This window comes from Eschscholzia californica, unplaced genomic scaffold (assembly GCF_041429995.1).
Source record: "Eschscholzia californica isolate CP2 unplaced genomic scaffold, dmEscCali1.0.p SCAF_6, whole genome shotgun sequence".
Classification (NCBI taxonomy): domain Eukaryota; kingdom Viridiplantae; phylum Streptophyta; class Magnoliopsida; order Ranunculales; family Papaveraceae; genus Eschscholzia; species Eschscholzia californica.
The window spans coordinates 11,347,400-11,369,866 of NW_028238483.1; the positions used below are offsets into that span (position 1 = coordinate 11,347,400).

The 22,467-nt window shown below is 35.1% G+C and overlaps 1 protein-coding gene and 2 long non-coding RNA genes across 3 annotated transcripts; all 3 read left to right on the forward strand.

The window, feature by feature from the left end:
- Nucleotides 1-1,149: 1,149 nt before the first annotated feature.
- LOC147531714 (uncharacterized) lies at nt 1,150-1,686 on the forward strand. Its single transcript, XM_086649806.1, has one exon. It carries the CDS (start codon nt 1,150-1,152, stop codon nt 1,684-1,686), a length of 537 nt encoding a protein of 178 aa, XP_086505932.1.
- Nucleotides 1,687-3,754: 2,068 nt separating this feature from the next.
- Nucleotides 3,755-4,119, forward strand: LOC147531715 (uncharacterized). The gene is made up of 2 exons (XR_015227760.1): nt 3,755-3,984; nt 4,087-4,119. It is a non-coding gene; the product is annotated as an uncharacterized LOC147531715 (long non-coding RNA).
- A 6,236-nt stretch (nt 4,120-10,355) lies between these two features.
- On the forward strand, nt 10,356-14,744 carry LOC147531716 (uncharacterized). The gene is made up of 10 exons (XR_015227759.1): nt 10,356-10,550; nt 10,784-10,876; nt 10,973-11,008; nt 11,089-11,219; nt 11,307-11,403; nt 11,918-12,087; nt 13,421-13,494; nt 13,844-14,002; nt 14,246-14,321; nt 14,406-14,744. It is a non-coding gene; the product is annotated as an uncharacterized LOC147531716 (long non-coding RNA).
- The last annotated feature ends 7,723 nt before the right edge of the window (nt 14,745-22,467 follow it).

Below are 22,467 nucleotides of genomic sequence, written 5' to 3' on the forward strand. Positions count from 1 at the left end.
TAAGTCAAGGTTACTTAGGCATTTTAGTGAAGAAGGCTTAGACTTGTGCTAAGACAAGTGCCGCACGGTGTTAAAGCATAGGCCGAAACTTTACTCCGTGACAGGCTGTTCCCCGATACCAGATGCAATGCTTTGCTATCCCTAAAGGGATCAGCAAGCGCATCGAGACCATTCAACGGTCCTTTTGGTGGGGAAAAAGCAAATCGATTCATACTATCAACTGGTCCTCGATCTGCCGTCCTCGCTGCTATGGTGGGCTTGGCTTCCGTCTACCTATCCTTGATAATGAGGCTTTCCTCAGTAAACTAAGTTGGCGCCTTCATAAAACCCCTAATGCCCCTTGGGTTCGTCTTCTTAAAGCTAAATACTTCCCGAAAGATAACCAACCTACCCCTCCTAAACAAAACCATTCTTGGTTCTGGAAATCTCTGGCTAAACCACTAAACAAGATAAAGAATCTCATATTCTGGGACGTTAACAAGGGTTCGAATGTTAATATTTGGTCTGACTATTGGATTCCCAACCATGCTCCCCCATTAACTAATGAAAACAATTGCCCCTTTGATAAGGTGGCTGACTTGATTGTACATGATAGGTGGAATGTTGACCTGCTAGAAACTTACTTCTCGGAACACATTAGAAATGCTATTCTTAGCATTAATTTGCACCCACAGGCTGATGATGTCATGATTTGGACGCTAAATAAATCTGGTAATTTCACGATTAAATCGATGTACACGCATTTACGACTTAACGCTCTGAACTACGAGAAAACCAATTGGAACTTTATTTGGTATATTCAAACCATCCCGAGGATCAAATTATTCCTCTGGAAATGCTGCACTAATAGTCTCCCGGTGAGAGACAAAATTGGGCAATTCATTGGAAGTTACTATACTTGTTCGTTCTGTGAGGAACGGGAATCCTTATCGCATCTGCTACTGCACTGTAATTTCACTAGAGCTATTTGGCTCCATTTTAATATCAGAACAAGCAACTTCTCGACGGTACTTGATTGGATTCTGGTCTGGAAAACTCTAGAGGAAACCAAAATCACATTGATGAGCAAAATTATGTGGTTTATTTGGAAAGCGCGATGTGAAAAAAAGCTTTGGTAATAAAGATTATTCACCACAACAAGTGATTCAGATGATTCAGAGTTTCGTCACCAATACTCAGGCTGGAAAAAAGCACGCCTTGAAACCCGAGCAACCTAAATGGAGTCCTCCGTCACCGCCTTTCCTCAAAATCAACGTGGATGCCTCCTTCACTAGTTACTTAGATCCAGCCGGTATAGGCTGCATCATCCATGACGAGAATGGGGAATTCAAAATTGCAATGGCCGACACGATCAGGGGACAGACTGCAGAGGAGTGTGAATGTATTGCGATTCTCCAGGCCACCAGATGGGCATCGGATCTCAACATAACACATCTTCAAGTGGAAAGTGACAATCTCAATCTTATATCTCATCTTAGGGACCAGAAACAAGACATTCAGTGGCAATCAAAGATTCACAGGGATAACATCAGCTTAATATGCAATAACTTCACTCAAGTTCAATTTCTTTTCAGTCCCAGATCAACTAATATTATGGCAGATCATCTGGCCAAATGGGGTCGAAGACACAAAGTTAGACGTATGTGGAACTCTAGAAAGGCGATGAGGCAGGATCTGGGGTTGTAATTTTCTTGTTTTTTTCTGTTGCTTTCAACAAAAAAAAAATAAAAAAAAATAAAAAACTACTAATATAAAATAGATCAACTAAACTACTAATATAAAATAGTACATCAAAATACTATTCTATGCATACACCCAAATAATCTATGCCTAGAACTATAACATAATAGGGACAGCAAACAATAAGCTTAAACTGTAACTATAATTAGTATTTCTACAAAAAAACTATCATTAGCCACTACTAATTAAACTAGAACATGCCAGGCAAAAGGGGGTAACTTGTTACCACCAACCCCTAAGCATCTACTGCAAATATCTAAGAACAAACAAAAGAAACCAACAACTAAGCAAATTATATATATATAGTCTATGAAATATATATACATATATATATTTATATATATATATATATTATGAAGTAAAAATATTAACTCTACTTACCAAGAAACAGAAAGAGAAATACAGAGCAAGAAGAAACAAAGAACTTCAGACCATCTCAAACATGGATAAAATAAGGTAGGTACTAATGATAAATATTGTTAATATGCACAAAATTGAAGGGATGGATGTACTCTACTTGCATGTGGGTGACTGCTTGTTGTTGGATGCTTTCTCTCCTGTGTGAGCTTTGATGAGAATGGAGGACAGGTTTAGTAACCCTCAATCAGCCACTAGAGTTAAAGAGATTGGAGCCTAAAACCTAGATCTAGGTAGTATTTAGTAGATAGAAGTGGGTAGGTTACTATTGTTTGGTAAGGTTAATAGGTGTTCCTGGTTATGATTCGTGGATGAGAAGGCTTTACTGGGTGGGTGATGAAGTTGGTTGTGAAAGTTAGGGTTTCTCGGCTAAATCAAAGTACCAGATCTACAAGGTTTTTTATTCTTGGAAGAGGGGATTACTTGTAGCTGTTAGGTATGTTTAATTAGATGATCTTAGGGGTTTGATTTGGTTGAGAAAGGAAGATAGATTCTGTGATTGGCTTGTGATTATGGGTGTTTAGGTTAGGGTTTGGGTGAAAAGGGAGAGAGCAAAATCGCCGATGACGTCACGAGAGAGCTTCTCTCTCCTAAAAAAACCCCGATCTAAATTCCGGTTATAGAATGTAGTTTATTGATATGTTTTAGAGACTTTAGTTATCTTTATTTTGGATCATGTAACTTTCTCTGATGCAAATTTTAGATATCTTTAGTTTCTAGATTTGTTTCAGAAAAATAAGAGATATCATGTAATCTTTCATTTTTTTTGTGGTGATGATGAATTTCGTATGAATATCATGTAACAGATCTTCAACTTTGTATTTTTTAACAAGATATGTTTTAGTTTGTAGAATTTCTAAAGATCTTTTTTATTTGGTAGAATTTCTAAAGATCTGTTTTAGTTTGTAAACTTTCTAAAGATAAGAGATATTCATATGAAGATCTGTTTTTTTTTTAAGTATTTTTTTTAAGTAATTTAGTTTGTATGACTTTCTAAGGATGTACGAATGTTATTTTAGGTAATTATTTGTTTTTTATATTAGAAATTTTTTTTTTTTTGATATTTTTTTTAATAAAATTATCCGAGTCCGTCCGACCCTAGTCTGTCCGACCCGAATCCGTCCGACCCGAGTCCGTCCGACCCGAGTCCGTCCGACCCGAGTCCGTCCGACCCGAGTCCGATGGAGCCCGCTCGGGCAAGCGGGCTCGGACGGGCTACGAACCCTGAATTGGTTGCTTTTGTCTGGCTCGATCCGTCCGACAACTAGTCGCGGGCTAGACAATGTAGTGCCAGATCTGTCCGAGTCCGGCTATATTATTATGCCCGAGCCCGTCCGAATCCCGTCCGATTCCCACCCGTAAGTATGCCAGATGTCCAACGCCAGAATGCTTTTTGTTGCTTAGTTTTCTTTTTTTGCTTTGTGTTTCTCATGGTTTCACGTCCGTGTAAGTTTGCTGATTTATGCCCAAAAAAAAAGAGCCGTTACTTACCCTTAATTAACGAAAAGAGCTTCTATGTTTCGTTCCATCTTTTTTTCTTGCTTGTCTGCAAATCTCCCACTCTTTCTCTCTCTCTCTCTCCCTCTCTCCCTTTAATCTACAGTGTAAATTAGGGTTTTATGTGAATCAGATTTGAACGATTGTTGCTACAAGAAAAGATTAGTTTGATTAGGGTTTACTGTTATCGAATTGGAGAAAGAAGGAGTCGAATCAAACCACAAAAACCCTTGTTCGTTGGCTGGATCGTAATTTCAATTCATCCTTTCTTCTCTATATTCTCCGTCGAGTCTTGGCCAGATTTTGCAACTTACAGGAGCGGGAGGTCCGGTAAGAACAACTCGAGAAAGATATAATGCTTACTGCAGATTCCGTTACTGAATTGTTTGGGCTTTATGTTTTATTCTGTTGGTTTTTTACTTGTGTAAAAAGGGTTGAAATATGAGTTCAAGGTGATCGCTTCTCCAATTCATTCAATCGTAAGTCTGACGACGTTTTTCAACCGAGCGTTAACCCTAATTTCCTATCCACTTTGAGTCCTACCATGCATTCTTCAACATCTTTTGCCCAAGTAGGGAAGTTTTTCCTATTTGAAGACTTGAAGAATCTCTATTGTGTTGTTCAATAGAAATGCGATCAACACCCTAAATTCCAGAAACTTCTCTACAGATTACAACTTTTCATGAACCCCAACAAACCCTGAAAGAAAAAACTAATAAGTTCATGAAACCCTAAGTCCCTAACTAATATCAACAAAATATGAACTCAATGGGTTCAAATCAGATAAGTTTCCTCATGAACAGGTTCTTGCACAAAATGCACTTGTCCCATCCTTTATCGTGTACGTAGCTTCAAACTTTGTGAAGGGTCTCAAACAAAGATTAGAGACCCGACTTCGATTTACAGCCTGTTTGGGTGACCCTAGCAAAATCAGATTTGGTAATATTAAATTATATCATTTAGATGTCGAATATGCGTACTCCATACTATGAGAAGAAATTTAACTATTTATCTTTATATTCGGGCATCATACAATTTCCCTCCCTGCTTTGGTCCGCTTATAATTTAGACTTCTCTGTTTTCCCTTACCTCACATTTCAGCCCTAAAAATCTTGCATTAGAGTGTTTTAGATGATATTCTTATTCTTAACTAGAACAACTAAAAGAGGGATATAGGGTCACAAGTTGTAAAATCAATTAGCTAGTCTGGTAGATGGCAGCTCAAATGATGTGGGTAATATTAGACCTATAATGTTTGACTTAGAAATGTGATCCAATTCGAGATTAAGGTTGACAGTTGGTCTACTTTTGTGTTGGCCCTTCTTTACATGCTATTGCGCAACTTGTAGTAAGCTATTAAATGATGCCGGCTAATGTTGGACCTATAATGTTTGTTTGACACCAAAATGTGGTCCCATCTGAGATTAAGGCTGGAAGTTGGTTTACTTTTATGTTGACTCTTCTTAACAAGCTATTATGCAAGTCGCAGTAAACTACTAAATGATGTGGGCTAATGTTGGATCTATAATTTTTGTAACACACTAGGATATGGTCCCTTTCGAGATTAAGGCTAGCAGTTGGTTTACTTTGTGCTGGCTTTTTTCAAAAAGCTATTGGCAAGTCGCAGTAAACTATCAAATGATGTGGGCTAATGTTGGATCTATAGTTTGTGTATGATACCAAAATGTGGTCCCGTTCTAGATTAAAGTTGGCAATTGGTTAACTTTTATGCTCGCTCTTCTTAACAAGATGTTGCGCAAGTCGCAGTAAGCTATCAAATGATGTGAGCTAATGTTGGATTTATAAATTTTGTTTGACAACAAAATGTGTTCCCGTTTGAGATTAAGGCTGACAGTTGGTTTACTTTTGTGTTGGCTTTTTTTTTTTTAACAAGCTATTGCACAAGTCGCAATAAGCTATCAAATTATGTGGGCTAATTTTGGATCTATAATTTTTTTATGACTCCAAAATGTGGTCCCTTTCGAGATTAACATTGGCAGGTGGCTTTCTTAACAAGTATTGCGCAAGTCGCAGTAAGCTTTAAAATGATGTGGGATAATGTTGGATCTATAATTTTTTGTATAACGCTAGAATGTGGTCCCTTTCGAGAATAAGGCTGGCAGTTGGTTTATTTTTGTGTTGACTTTTTCTTAACAAGCTATTGCACAATTCGCAGTAAGCTATCAAATGATGTGGGCTAATGTTGGATCTATAGTTTTTGTATGACACCGAAATGTGGTCATGTTCGAGATTAAGGCTAGTAATTGGTTAACCTTTGTCATGGCTTTTCTTAACAATCTATTGCGCAAGTTGCAGTAAGCTATCAATGATGTGGGCTAATGTTGGATCTATAGTTTTTGTTTGACACCAAAATGTGGTCCCATTCGAGATTAATGCTGGCAGTTGGTTTACTTTTGTTTATGCTCTTCTAAACAAGCTACTGTGCAAGTCGCAGTAAGCTATCAAATAATGTGGGCTAATGTTAGATCTATGGTTTTTGTATGACACTAAAATGTGGCCCCTTTCGAGATTAAGGCTGGCAGTTGGTTTACTTTTGTGTTGGATTGTTTTAACAAGCTATTGTGCAAGTCGCAATAGCTATCTAATGATGTGGGTTAATGTTGGATCTCTAATTTTTGTACGACACCAGTCCCTTTCGAGATTAAGGTTCCCCGTTGGATTACTTTTATGTTGCCTTTTTTTGACAAGCAATTGCGCAAGTCGCAGTAAACTATCAAGTAAGGTGGGCTAATTTTGGATCTATAATTTTTGTATGACACTAATACGTGGTCATATTCGAGATTGTGGCTGGCAGTTGGTTAACTTTTGTGTTTCCTCTTCTTTACAAGCAAGTCACATTAAACTACCAAATGATATGGGCTAATGTTGGATTTATAGTGCTCGCAATTATCCTCATACATCATGGCGTGAAACAAAAGTTTGCTATCTAAAGTTTAAACAAAATTGTGATTTTGTTAAGTTTCTTTTGAAGTCAGTTTGCTATCTAAAGTTGTGGCTTTTACACAATGCTTGATGCTTGCTCACAAAGGTCCAGACATAGTCAGTGCCCAATAACCCCTTAGCATTGATTATATATTCATTGTTTGTTTCTTAACTAGTTTCCTGGAATGGCTGAATCAATACTATGATTCGAATACATATCAATTCTCGAGCCCCGTTGTTGTACGCTACATTTAAATGGGTCTTCACACAGTTCACATGGTAGTTATATTGCAATGTTTTGTGTCAAAAATTGGTGAAATCGTATGAATGTATGAAGTCCTTTTTTGGTGTACGTAATGAACATTTTTTTTGTCTAAGGAACGAATTACAATAGGATACAAAGCTGGAAACTTATTTGCTTTCTCTTGCTGTTAGATGAAATCTTTACTTCTCAGTAACAACTTGAGCTAATTAGTAAATTGAAGTAAAATTTTTAATCTGACTATTCTAATTGGTTGAAATGTTAATGAAATCTTGTCGATCAACTATTCGGCTCCAATCGTCCATGAGAAAGCAAATGCATTTGGTTTATGCTCATGGTATGCCACCAAGAGTTTTGGGACTTTCTCAAGATTAAGGATAACAGTAGGCTCTACTTTGAACAATAGAAGTTGTGAATTCCTTCAAATGTCGGTTTGAGTTTCAGTCTATGTGTGCAGATGTTCACATTCAAAAGAATTTAGTTAAGCCTCCCCATATGCCACAGTACAGCAGCAAGATACCCCAGTTTTGTTGGAGGTATGTTTACATCGGTGTTAGATGCATGTTACGATTAAACAAATTGTGATTTGTTAGTTTCTTATTTGAAATAAGTTTATTATCACTAGTTGTGATTTTAATCATTTTATCTAATGCTCGATGCATGTTGGCAGAGGTTGAAAAACAACGACTAGTGGCTCATACACCTTTATTGTTTGAGCTATGGTTCAGTATTCTTTAAGCCTCATGTTGTATTTTGTTGGAACTTGGAAATACATTTTGACCGTCAAACTCAGTGAAAATACTGCATTCATATTTTGCAGTGATTATCTTGTAATTTGGATAATGTGCGGGTGGTTATGAATATGTTTTCTTTTTGCAGAAGTAATAGTAACTTGTTTTTGTAACGGCATGTCTGTGCTTTGTTGTTTTGAAGCTTTCCTTAGATAATGAACGTATTTGTAATTATCTGTTAGGAAGTGGTTGGAATCTCGAAGTTGCAACTACTCCAAATCGTTGTTAGACTTTAATCCTTTCATGATTATGCTTTATTTCATTGATGCTTTAATAATAGTTGTTCCGAGAATGAATCTTATCTTAAGTTCATTTAAGATATCTTACAAAGTCATCATAGTTTACTGTGATTTTGCAAGGTGTCTTAGAATGTGCTCGTTGTTAAACTGGAATAATGTTATGTTGAATTTTGTTTGTGTTCATCGTCTACACGACGAAGGACGAATCTGTTTCTGTGTTCGTTCTCTTTAGTAAGGATAACTTTGATCGGAAATCAGGAAGGAGAGATTAAGAAGAGGCAATCCTACTTTGAAACACAAAGAAATTCAAGGTATAGTGTTAAAGACAAATAACACTGTAGTTTATGCTCTCTATCTTAACACTGGTTGAAACCTAAATGAAGGTTTATTATACTTATTTTCCTGCGATGACCTTAATGTACGATTTTTTCTCTCCTTCAGTCATGACATCTGTGCTTCTTTTCATGACAAATTGATCATAAATCTTGACATCAGAAAGCCCTAAATTATGTATGTACGATGAGAAGATCCTTAGTCAATGCTTTTCATGATTTTCTTTTTGATTTTTTTTTTTCTGGCCCTTAAGTCCTATTTGCCCGAAACTGATAAAGAGATCCTTAATCAATGGTTTTCTAGGATATCAAGATCCTTAAACGTATCAATCTCTGTGGGGTGGTCAGAGAGAGGCCAGGAAATTGGTTTAGTTGTTGAACTTGATGATCGAATTTAGGTGGATATTGATTCCTATTTTGGTTGTCGAGTTTCTTGCTTAGTCCATCTTATTTTTGTTACTAATGCAGTAGATTATATGTTACTAGTGGCAGTTTTTATTTTAATCAAGTCTGAAATTATTCTTACAAAAACAAAAATATTTGGTCTATGGATCTGCATTATAATTGGTTGTGGTTCCTACTTAGTTGTCGGTTATAGTTCTAAGTTGCCTTTTGGCTTTGCTTAGTGTGCAACCAACAATCGTGGGAGTTAGTTAAATTAAGGTCGGCACTCCAGTAACCAGACTCTATTTTTATGAGGAGGAATTGTGAGATTCCTACTTTAGTGTCGGTTATAGTTTCACTGTACACAAGATGTTCTATTTTTTAAGTATAATGTTAATTTGGACTGTATCAACAGGTCGAAATGTGGTTGGAATCTCGACGTTGTAAATACTCTGCTCCAAATTGTTCATGAGATAACAAATTCTCAGGATTAAGGATGACAGTAGGCTCTATTTTATACAATAAAAAAAATTGTGAATTCCTTCTAAAGTTGGTTTGAGTTTCAATGCATGTGTGTAGATGTACAAGATTTGCCAGTTTTTTTCGAGTTTTTCATTTGCAATATGTTTACATTGGTGATGTATATGCTATGTTCGAACAAATTGTGATTTTGTTAGTTTCAATCACAATTTGACAAAGGGTTTTAATTATTTTATTTAGTTCTTTATGGATGTTGACAGAGGGTCAAACACGACCAGTTGTGCATACACCTTCATATCGAATATGAATTGACTGTATCTTTTCTTGACCACCGACATTGCCAACTCTACAAAACTAAAAACACTTCATATTGTAGTCATATTGCATATTTGATTTTTCGAGAAGTTATGATTTCTGTGAAGATACAAGTCCCTGAAAGTAGTTTGGCCTACCAAAGGAATTACAATATCGGGCGCTCAACAAGGTAACCTAACCATCAAGAACAAGTATCCACTTTGATTGCAGACTTCTTCGACCGAACGCGAGATACTTCTCGAAGTTGGATCTACGGTCGGGCTACTACCAGGTGCGTATCGCGGAAGGAGACGAGCCAAAGACGACCTGTGTGACAAGCAAGGTACGGTGCGTTTGATTTGGTTATGCCTTTTTTTTAGGACGGCTCTTCGCTGAGGGTGGGGGATTGTATTAGTCCCACATTGCTCACAAGAGTGTCCAGAGACTGGGCTATATGTGTAAGCTCAAGCTTAGTAAGTACCGAGGCCTTTTGGGTGGGCTTGTGGTGCCCTCGCCAAGAACAAAACCCCGTACCTGTGTGAGGTGGTTAAAGCGGGGACAATATCGGCAACTGTTAAGGCTTGGGGCGTTACAAAACACACAAAATTAGAAAACTTATTTCCATTGTCTTGATAATAGATGAATTTACTTTTGAGTTACAACTCTAAGCTAATTAATTAGCTCAAGTGGATATGGTATCCTGAAATATTCTAATGGAATTGGTTCAATATTCTTGAAGCCTTCTGTTTGTTGGAAATACCTTGACAGTTAAACTCGGTGAAATCACTGCATTGATATGTTGCAGTGGTTATCTTTTAATGTGGATAATGCCGCATGGTTATGAATTTTGGGAAGCTTTATAGGCGCCTCCCATGTGTGTTAGATGCGCCTCCTTTCCTCACAAATTTCATTTGAGAGAGGCGCTATTAACATTTTTAGGAAGTGCGTTTAAAACTTCTCTATGTTTTTTTTGCAGAAGTACGATTAGCCTGTGTCATAACAACGTGTCTGTGTTTGTTGTTTTGATTCTTATCTAAGATAAGGATTGTACTTGTAGTCATTTGGTAGGGAGTTGTTGAGATCTCGAAGTTGCCACTATTGGAGACTCCAAATCGTCGATAAACTTCAATCTTTCCATGAGTATGCTTTGTCACGCTGATGCTTTTCTAAGGTAGTAGTTCTGAGATTGAATCTTTGTGTGATGCTTTTCAAACAAGTTATTGTAATTTGTACATGTTGCGATATTCTATCAAATGTTGGATCTATAACTTTTGTCATGACACCAAAAATGTGTTCCTATTCGAGATTAAGGCAGACACTCTATTTTTGTGGTTGTTTATTCTTTCGGTCTTTCCAATCTAACAAGTTATTGCTTACATCGCAATAAGCTATCTTATGATGTAGGCTGATGTTGGATTCATAGTTTTTCTCATGATATTAAAATGTGGTGCCGTTCAAGATAAAGGCTGGCAGTTGTTTTTACTGGGAACTTACAAGGTGTCTTTGAATGTGCTCTAGTTAAAATGTAATAAAAAATTTGCTAATTTTTTTTGTTGATATAATTTTGGATTGTAATTGAATGATTTTCTGCAGAATATCTTTCGCAAACCAACCCTATTTGAGATTAAGGTTGGCAGTTTGTTTGCTTTTGGGGTTATATATTCGAAACTGCTTGGGCGATACTTATGGTGTTGTATGCATGTTGACAGAGGGTCAAACATGGCAAGTGGCTATCATAGAAACTTCATGAACATATGAAGTCCCTTTATGTGGTAAAGACTAAAGGCAATGAAAGCAATTTGGCCTACCAAATGAATTACAACCAAACTCACAAAATGAAGTAACTCATTTGCATTTTTTTGCTATTAAACATAATATTACGTTTTAAGTTATAGCTCTGAAGTCTGATCTAATTGGTTGTTTGAAGGGGAAATGTTATTCTGGACTACTGTAATTGGTTGGTTCGATAAGCTTTTAGCCTTGGAGCTTGTTTTGTTGGAAACATCAAGCTAGTCAAACCCAGGGTAATTACTGAATTCATATTTCGCATCGGTTATCTTTAAAATATGGATAATGTGTGGATGGATACGAATATGCTTTGTTGTTTTGATGTAAGGGATATCTACTTGCAATCATTTGTTAGGAAGTGGCCAGAATCTCGAAGATGCAACTACTCGACTCCAAATTGGAGGCAGAGTTTACTCCTCTCATGATTATGCTTTACGACATTTATGCTTTTCTAAGATAATAGTAGCTGTGAGATTGAATCTTTGTTCACTATTCATTTAAGACATTTTAAAAAGTGCTCGTTATTTACTGGGATCCCGGAAGATGTCTTCGGATGTGTTCATAGTATAAATGCATTATCTTTCTTCCAAAAAATTTCTATTGCTATAATTTTGGATTATAATCGAATGATTTTCTGCATGAATATCACTTGTAGACAATTTTTATGAGCCTATCATCTTATTTTTATTTCTACCAAATCAGTGTAAATTACTCTTGAGTTCTCATTATAACTTTTTGACCCCATTCTAGCTTGAGTATATAATATGATGAAGATAGGATTATAAAGAAAGAGAAAGCGAGTCTATTAGCATGGATCATATTATGGTGCCAGAGAATGTCTTTCGCTTTCAAAAAAGGCCGTCTGTGCTTTTCATGGTCATCTTGATGATGTGCTTGATCTCTCATCGTTCAAATCCCAGGTTAGTTAGTTATTTGTCTTCTATAATAAATTTTGTTATGGCTTTTGTCTTTCTTATGGATTACTCGTAAATGATTATTACTCTATCAATATGTCAACGCCCTAGTACTTGTATTAGCTCTTGACTAAATCATTTTGAGTGACGTTGATCTGATAAATAAGATGTTTGAAAAGATTTGTTAGATATAGAAATTCACTTCTAAAATTAGATGTTTGAAAAGATTTGTTAGATTTTCAGTAAACTAAGGGGCGAGACAAGAGTCTGTTCATGGTCATGAAGTAGGGGGCCATTTGAGAAATCACCCATTAAGAAAACAGAACTGAAAATAACATCATGTTTTACTTAGCAAGTAGACCACTAAGTTGCCCGCATCATTCCCCGTCCGTGTCTGAGAAAGTTTTGCCTCTGGCTAAATAAACTGTTAGGAACGCTCCAGGATATTATATTACCCACATATTATCAAAAATATATTGAAGTTTCCACTTGAGAAGTTACTTTTGGTATCCCCTGTAGCAACCTGTGCGTCCGTGATATCTTCAATCTCATCTTTGCTTAAAGGGATGAATTGTGGAGATGATAAAGGATGAAATTGTTGGTCTCATAGGTATAATGGGACATTGATAAGGTCGTTAATTTTCTTGCAACTCTTCGTAGGAATCAGTTAGGCCTTATAAGAATCATTACATAATCTTCTATTAAAAATTCCTCATGCTTACATTGTAAATCAATGACGCTTTTATACTTCCATTGTCCATGGTAATGCATTTTCTTGATCTTCCAATGCAATTCATGAATTGATGTGTAAGTTGAACTAAATGCAATATGGACTCTCACTTCCTAGCACTACCACATACAAGACACTACAAGAATTATCCTAAGCTTTTACTGACTACTTATTTTGCCCATAAGTTTGTGGTTGGTATGTAGATGAAAACTTGAGTTTAGTGCCCATCATGTGCCGAAGTGTTTTTAAGACATAACTCATAAACCTGACGTCCCTATTAGACACTGTCCCATGGAGATGAACGACCTCTCTGAAAAACGTTTAACAATATTAGCAAAATAGGAAAGTGTTGGGACAAGGAATAAAATGAGTCTCATCCTTTTTAGGTGAAGGAAAAGAAGGAATACTCAAGTGACTGAAGTTTTCCCCATGATTTCATTTTTTAGATGCTCATCAACCCGGGTCTCTATTCCTGCAGTATTGTTAGGATAAATCTGATAGTGTGGCAGATTGTGGTCCTTGGGACAGATTAATTTTTTTATGTCATTTATTGAAGGGATATCTTGTGAAAAGTCTTTCATGGATTTGACCATGTCATTCATTGAGTAGGGGTTCTACGTTTGGAAGAGTCTCTACAACGGGTTCAAGAGACGATTTCTTTGCATCAAAGGGATAAATAACAGGTTCTGCTTTTATGTCTTGAACAAACTGTCTTTCATTAACTATGGGACAGATTTGAGTTTGGGGTAATTTCCACTTATACAGGTTATCAGCAACACTTTATTGTTCTATTTGTTCAGTTAACTTTTTTTCTTAAATGAATCTTATTGCTTGCTAACTTTAGTTTTTGTTGGCTTCGAAGTAAACTTTGTAATCTGAGTGGTTTATTTTGTTTTTTAGGTGGTCGGAGTTGTTATCTACGTCATACTCTTCTCTTTCATGCACACACACTTGAACGCACAGTTCATTTGGCATTAATCTCTGTTCATTTCTAAACTCGTTTTTCTTCTTGGCGTTTGAAACTGATTTTAGGTCGTTAACTTGGGAGGATGCTTTCTATAATACTCTGATCTTCTGATGCTTTAAAGAATACATTCTTTTATCACGCAGTTCTGAAAATTGGTAGACATTGTCTGCCGGACCCACTTCGATTAGCAGTGGCAAAGATGTCATATCTTGTTCAGGAGAAAGGTACATCATCTAAACTTGTTTTTAGGTGTGAAGGAAATTGTTGTGCAATTAGTGTCAACAGTTGGTTAAGATCTACCATGTCAAAGACTCAAATTTTGCTACTTGCAAGAGTAACATTCAAGATTTGGCATGGTACATAAATTTGTTATAACGTTCTAACTTCCAACTATAGTGTAATTGAAGATACATGAGTAAGCAGCTCGATTTTTGCAGTTTTTACATAACCATTCTTTTGTTTAGCAGGATTATTTGTCAAGCACGAAAACATCAGTGGGTTTTTGCTGGTAACCTAACACCTTGTTTTTTGTCACCATGTGAGGTAAATAATTCACTATGTGTTCCTAAACCAAAGTTTTCATATTCATATTCTCGTGTAGTTAATGGCTCATATTGTCCTATTTAGGTGTTTTTCAGTATTCTATGGGCGGAAAGCCCAGTGTGCAGCTGGCGTAAGGGTTGTTTTAGCTAACCAACTACTTCGATATAAAGAGTTTGTGATCATAAATTACAACTGACCACAACCCTTCCCACAATCAATTTGGGATAACTCAGACACACTCCACATAGTCAACCAGCGATTTAGCACTTTAGGTCTTTATTTCGAAGAAATAAAATAAATCAGTTGGGTTAAATATCAATTACATGTTCTTATTAGCCTATGGGGCTCATTTCCAAAATGGCCAAATGAGGTACATCTTAGAGGCTTGAACCACAGTTACATGGTAAATACGTTCTTTGTCTATTTCCTTGACAAGTTCGAGAAAAGTTTGCAACAGTTTGTCCACTTCACTAAATTTATTTATTTCGCATTCCTTTCATTTTATCTGCGATAATTTGCTAGTTACATAGGAAACCTATAACTTCACGACCTACCTTTTGAAATCAGGATCGATTGTCGTCATTGAGTTCAAACACAGTAAAAAGGGCTTGATTTTGTCAAAACAAATTTTCCTTGAGAAAATTTTGCAGTGACCTAGATAAGCAATGTAATATTTTGTGAATTAGCTTTTTCATTTTGAAATAGTAAGGAGTGGGAGAACTGAATGGGGACTAAGTGGTGTCTAGGACAGACAGATTTCCTTTTTCTTCAGTGGTTCTTTTTGAAGATGTGATGTGTGATTGAGGACAATAGTGTAAAATAAATGTTAGTGAAAATATGATGGTGGTGGTGTATGGTAGCGGTGACAAGCCAACAGTGGCGGAGGTCATGGCCGTAGCATTAGACTTCCAGGGGGGATGTTGAGGTGGGGATATTGAGGCGGGGATGTGATAGTGGAGTTATTTCCGCCCACTTCTAAAGCGGAAACGACTCAACAAGGGCAAGTCAAATGTAGGGGTTCGGGCTCCCAATTTTGGGAGCCCTGGATTTTGGGAGTTCTCAAATTTTTTGAACTCCAATGTCGGGCTTCTAACAGGGGTTCCCAAATCCAAATTATGTCCGTGTGTGATATGCGTGTGGAATTTTGATTTCAATTTTCGACTACAAATTATTAGTTTCAAATACAAAATTATAATTTGATATTATTTATTTAATCTAGAGAAAGAGAATTATGAAAAGATAGAAAAAAAAAAAAAGTTGGAGAAAGAATTGGAAAGGAACAGATTTAAAACAATTAACATTAAAAAAAAAGTTAATTAAAAAAATTAAAAATAAAAAACTATTAGCCCCTGGGCTCCCAGGTTGGAAGGTTGGGGCTGGGTCTCCCAAATTTGAATTTAGAAGCCAAAGCCCTTAACGTTGAACTTGCCCTTAACAAACAGGTTTTCTTCACGAAGAGTTCGTTTGACTAACACTATTTTTAATTCCTAATTTAGGAGTTGTCAGCCTCAACTTTTTATAATTAATATATTGGTAATAAGGAGTCATGACAACCCACTTAGCCATTTAGTCAATATTAATGTGGAGTAATAACCTTTGTCCACTCCTTAGTGGTGTTTGAATTGATAAACTTCGTTTATTCGAGTAAATATTATAGTGCTTTCATATGAGTGTTCCATCGTCGTTTATGTAGTAAAAAATAACAATAATAATATTAGTTTGACATATTATATGCATTTTATTTTCTGGACATTTCCAGAGTATTTGTGTGTGTAATCAATATATTGGTAAGAATACAAAATTATTAATTTGGGCTATTATTCATATAAAATATGTATTTTTGTTTATAAAAAAACTTATAAATATACTTGATTGACCTGAGTATTTTGTACGTCGGTCTTTACTACACTTTAGAATGATTTAATTTGGCATTTTAGATATAGAAGTTGGTGGGTGCGATGCCTTTCATTTTATAGTATGTATATTTCTGTATAAGGAGTCTTGTATTCTGTCTTTGGTGTTTTTGTATCTTATGATTTGAGTAATTAATTTTGTATAGTTTATATGAGACATTAAATGTAGGTGTACTTTTTCATCTTAAGATTGTTTTTTTTGTATGACAATGGAGATGTTTGAAAATTGAAGTAATTTCGGAGTCATATTTTGCATGCTGCTGAGTTGAATATGTTGGTGTGCTTTTACTTGGAATCAAATTTTTAAATTAAGTATTTTTCTACGACATACATTTTGTATATTTAGGTACATTGTATACGACGAGATGGGTATACATGTTAGTGTTTTTCTTCTATTTCTAGTATGTTTATACGAATTATATTTTGTGTGATGAGAGTGTCTGTATGTTTTTTTATGTGTAGTCTTGTTAAAAATATTGCGTGAATGATGTATGTCGGATTTTTTAAGTGTGGTTGCGTAACTTATAGTATACTTTCTTTTAGTTGAGATTGCGTAACTTATAGTATTTTGTGCTTTAGTAGTATGACTGATTGGCTACTGGTGTGATTTGGGTTGTTGATTGTTCTTGTGCTTGTTAAATTTTGCACTGTCCCTTTTGACAGTATTTCTCTTCTAGGATTGATGAGTTTTGGGTGGATATGCAGATATAGTATTGTAGTATATTTTAGTGAGTATCTTTGCAAAAAATTACTTCTGGTTTATAACAAGGAATTATTTGCCCGTGGTGGAAAGAGTTTAGTGGTCTGTCCTCATGGATGAAAGTGGTTTACTTGTTGAATGCAATTATAGGCAATCTTGCTAAAGACAATCCTTTGTTTGGTTGAAGGCAATGTGTGTTTAAGAGGCAATGCGTCAGCCCATGTTTTCCCTCACGGTGCTAATTGCCATTAGGTCGGAGCCGGCTGACGACCTCGATTGAATCTTTTTTCTTGCTCTATCTTCTCTCCATTCCAGGCAAAGGGGAGGATTCCATTCGCCGACAACAGAGGGAGAAGAGAGAGATGAATTGATCACTTGCTAAATACATTGCCTTTAACGATAAAGGGCATCGCCTATAAAATCTCCCTCGTTGAATAGGTATAACTTCATGTTTTTTGGGTTTGTATAGTAATAGTGATATTATTAGGTAGTATATGATTTTGTTTTATACTTGGTGGACAACATTTTTAGTTTACATGATCTGATGTGAGTCATATTCGAGGGATGTTTGAATTTATCTGAGCGGTATATGTAATTAGTGTTTAGGTAAGTATTTGATATGTTAAGGGCAGAGTTCTAATTGTGTAAGATTATTAGATTAGTAAAATCAAATAACTAGGTTGGTTGTACTGAATAAACTGTTTTGAGTTATATATTGTGTGCGAGTTTTTTCTTACTATTTATATTAAGTAGGGTTGCCTGTTAAAGTTATATTCTGAGGAATATGTCTTTGTTTGGCATGCTTTTATTTTTAGAATGGGTGTTTTTGTGCAAGTCTTTTTGGTGCATACATTCTTGTTCTACCCTATTTGTATAAGCACTTAGGTACGAAATGTTCCTAGGAGTGAGTATTTGTTTGAATATTAGCATATGTGTGTGCATTTTGTTTTATAGATATAATAACTTTGGAGTAGATATTATATCTTGTGCGTTTTGGTGCATATATAAGTGTAGATTTTATATTATTTTTTATTGAAGAATCTTTGTGAATATTTTGTTGTATTTTGCATTTTATCTTATCAAATAGTGTAACAATGTTAAGTAAAAAATCTTAACAACGTTAAGCTAATTTAAACTTTGTTGGGTTTTAATTGCTGTAATTACCTGGTTTTGAATTTGATTTGTAAAAAAACTAATTTATATTTAAAGTTAAATCTAAGAGAAAAAGTTGAGTTTACTCTAACAGGTATAGGGTAGAGGAATTTTTTTAAGGTGGTGTTTTTTTTTTCAAGAGCTTGAATTCTTAAATATGAAAAGAATATTGGTGTGGATAATGCATGTGTTTTTGCAGGAAAATCATGTTTGGGTTTTCGAAAATTCATTTTATTATTTAACTTTACTAGAGAAGGAACTCTTCTTTTCACTTTCTCCAAACGAACTCATTCCAATCTCAATTTTTCTCAGATAATTTCAACAAATCAAAGTCAGATTAACTCACACCCTCTGTTATCTTAACCTATTTATCAATAATATCGCAAATCTCTCACCTGACCGTATAATTTTATTTTCAATTCACTGAAACAACTATCGGTGGAAGCAATTAAGTTCTGGTAGGGTTGGCATCGCAACTTTTAATCAACAGGTAAGTATCTCTTTCTCTTGATTTAGTTCTACCTACTTTCCAGTTCCTAGAAGGTTAGTCCCTTCTTTTACAGTTTGCTCTCCCTAGACTTTTGTTTCTTCTTTCAAGTCTAAGATTTTCAATTATAATTTTTTTGTTTCTTTCCATTGGTTAAATCTTTACTCGTGGTGTTGTGATTACCCTCTAAAGAGGGATTCCATAGTACAGATTTTCACTCAATAGATGCATAAATTCTTTTTCCAGATAGTCCATTTAGGTGTATTCAATTTCAAACATAATTCATTTTTCTTGATTCAAAGAACAGTAGTAGTTACAAACCATCATTCCCTTACATCCTTTTGCAGTTCTGTCAGTAAGTTAACTTAAACTACTGGTAGGGAGGTCGTTGTATAATCATTTCGGTTCTTCCTATTCCCCATGAAAGGGGCTCTATATCCTGCCTTCTTCAATCTCTCTCTCAGATATGTGCTCAAATTGTCTGCTTCTTCTCTTTCTCTGAGAAATTTAGTTCCATACTGATATATTTCTTACTCTTTCTTTTTTAATCTAATGTCTCAACATCACTATAGATCTCAGGTTGATAATCTAGCTATGTCCTTGGTGAGTAACATGTATATTTCTAATCCAGGTTAGTTAAAAATCTCTTTTAATAAACAATTTCTGTACTTTTCATCTTTTTCAAGGGGTTTTCTGGTTAGAATTTGTTATCCTTATGATTTTAGCCTCAAACTCCTCATAGATTTCTTAAGGGAGCATAATCATGATATATTCAAAGATACTGAGATTTCTCTATGTTCATTGCTCAAATTACTTTACTTTAAGATCAAAAAGTTTTTTTTTTCATTTGGAAACCAATTAACTTTGGTAGGTCTTTGATTATTCGAGGTTTACTTCTAGTTATGAAATCTATTTCATTTCCTTTCACATTCACGGGCATAGAACTTAATGGGGAGATTTGCTGTTTGGACCCCTTTCTATAATTAACTTGCTGCTTAGATTCCCTTCTTCCAGTGTTGGACTTTGGACTTCCTTTGATAGAACATTTAGGGAATATTCCGTCTCTAAAATTATGCTTAAAATAAATCCCATTTTACCCTTACATAACTAATATTGCAGTTTGGACCCCCAAGTTTAAAATTTGTTGGACCCCCATTGAAATTTTGATCATCATGTTCATGGATGAGTAATAAAAAACAAAAATCAGAGAGAGACGGCGAAAGTAAAACATAGTATTAATTTATTGATTTTGAGATAAAAAGAAATCCATTTCTACATGTCGATCTAAAGATTAACTTTAATTTGAACACAATTGAAGTAGTAGCAGGAGGATCTAAAGCAACTTTATTTGAGGGACTAGTGAGTTCCAATTTTTAACAATACAGAAATATTGATTGGATTACACAAGGTTTCTGTCTCTAAAACCCATTTGATCTGTGCTGATACACACAATTTCTTTCTTTTTGTATGTTTGTGAGGCAACTTCACTTTGAAGCAAAAGTTAAAAAGTGGGATTTTAATTACCCATTTGCATTTGTTGCCACCTACTACCATCAGACACAACCATCATAATGTGCCCTAGCAAGACATATCAACGCTGGAAGTTCTCTCAACTTGGAGGATGTTTGATTTTTTGCACTTATTAAGTGATTTTCACTTAATAAGTGTGGGCCGGCAATTTTAGGTCGTTTGTTTTTTCTCTTAATAAGTGAATATCATTTGTAAGTGGGGTCAAAATAAGTGCAAAAAAGTAAGCTCCAACTTGGAGCTTATTTTTTTTTGCACTTACTTTCTAAGTGCTAAAAAAGACATTTTTATCCTTCTGCGAATATAATAATTACAAATATAATTATAACTAAAAAGAAAATCTTAAACAATTGATAAGTAAAAAGATCTTTTCAAGACTTTAGTGATGACTCTTTTTCTTCTTCACTCACCCTTCACCTAAGCTTTTCTCCTTAACTTTCTCACATCTCTTCCTTTATTAATCACGAAACTACCTAAACTCCATGTCGCAACGTAAGTTCTTTCTCCATAATTTTTTATTATTTGAGGTTAATATTTTCAACACAAAGTATTCATAAATCGTAATTCTCTTTTATCCAAACTCGCGAGCATAATGAATTAGTATGGAATACTAATATGTAAATACTTTAAGGTCAAAATAGACAATTACTCATTTTTATGACATTTACAATTAATATAAAAACAAAAATCAAGCACTTAGAAGTGATGGAAAACCCTAGGATTATACTTCAAGATCTTCTTTTATTGTTTGAATTGTAGTCGAAATTTGTTGTTTTTATCTTACGTTTTGGTGCACTATTACACAATTTTTCTCTCTCTAAATCTTGATCTCTGCTAAAGATTTTTTGTTTTTGGTTTTTTGTTTATTATATGAATTGCTAGGGTTTCCATTGCAGGATAATACCACCATGAAGAAGAAAAAGGGTAAAATAGTCCAAAATATTTTGGAACTGTTATATCTAACTTTTTTTTACAAAAAGGGAGTCCAAAGTGCACCACTGAACAAAGAGACTCCAAACAGCAAGTGAATTATAGGAAAGGGGGTTCAAACAGAAAATCTCTCAACTTAATATGAAACCATTATGGTGTGTTTTAAAAGAGATTCCACCAACACTTCAAAATAAAGAAGAGACATCCATTTGTTGTTTTCTGTCATGCGTAAAGTTCTACAGATTAAACCAGACAATTTTGATAAGGTACTTCATGATTTTGTTCAGATCTACCTCCTTTATGATGTACGCAAACCGCTTCTAGCATCCTTTCAGGTTGAAACCTTGGACCTATGTTGAAAAAGGCGGCAACAAGGACTAGTTGGCAGACCCGAGACTAGGATTAGTCGTTAATAGTCGTATTTACAAGGGACTAGTCGTATAATATAAATATATAATTTATTTTGTATATATAATTATATATATAGACATAAATATAAACGTTTGAGATCAATATGATGAGAAATCAGTTCATTATGCCCAAAAATCAGACACTAAACTCTAAAATTAGTTCATTATGAATATAAAACAGTAGAAATTAGACCATAAATCTTAATATCAGTTCACATTATGAGTATAAAACATTAAGAATTTAACCATAACAAGCCAAATCTAGTCAAGAAGTTCTACAACATTAATGAAGTATAAATAACTAAAACTTAACATTAACTTGTGTTTATATAGAAAAAAAAAACTAACTTGTGATTTCTAGAGAGAAAAATGAAGAAGAATCAGAGAGAAACTTACTAGAAATCAAGTTTGTAGAAAAAGATGGCTTCAAAATGTACTTCAATGGTGTTTGATTGATATTTGAAGACGAAAAAATGAGGGAAGGACCAAAAGTTTGAACCCTGGATGAGCCTTCTCGGTTTGGGAAAAATAAAAAAAACCGACTTGCTTTCTTATAGAGCCCGACTGGCCCAGCTAGTCAACTCGACCCTGGTTGGGGCTTTATTCATTATTAGTCCCGACTAGGGTTCTCTTCCCTAGTCGAGTCGCCAAAGTGGCGACTACGGACTAGTCTGGGACTAGCAGGGAACTAGTCCCGACTTTTTCAACATAGCCTTGGATAGAGACTTAAAACTTATCATCTACTATAAAAAAATTTCTAGGAGCGTCTGTCGCCTATGTAGGTTTATAGATCATGCATCCTTTTCCTTTATGTTCTGAACAATCTTTCTATCATGGAGAGGGAGCTACTTCAGGAGTTCACACTGATCAGCTAGTAGCCAAAAATCCGGTTTCTCAGGATATATTTTCTACTAGAGATAATGAAACAGATCCTTCATCGTACCCAGCTGCATCGAATCTTGTTTTACCGTCTCAATTGGAAGATACCAGGGATCTTTGTAATTCTATTTGCGGTAAACATAAAGAG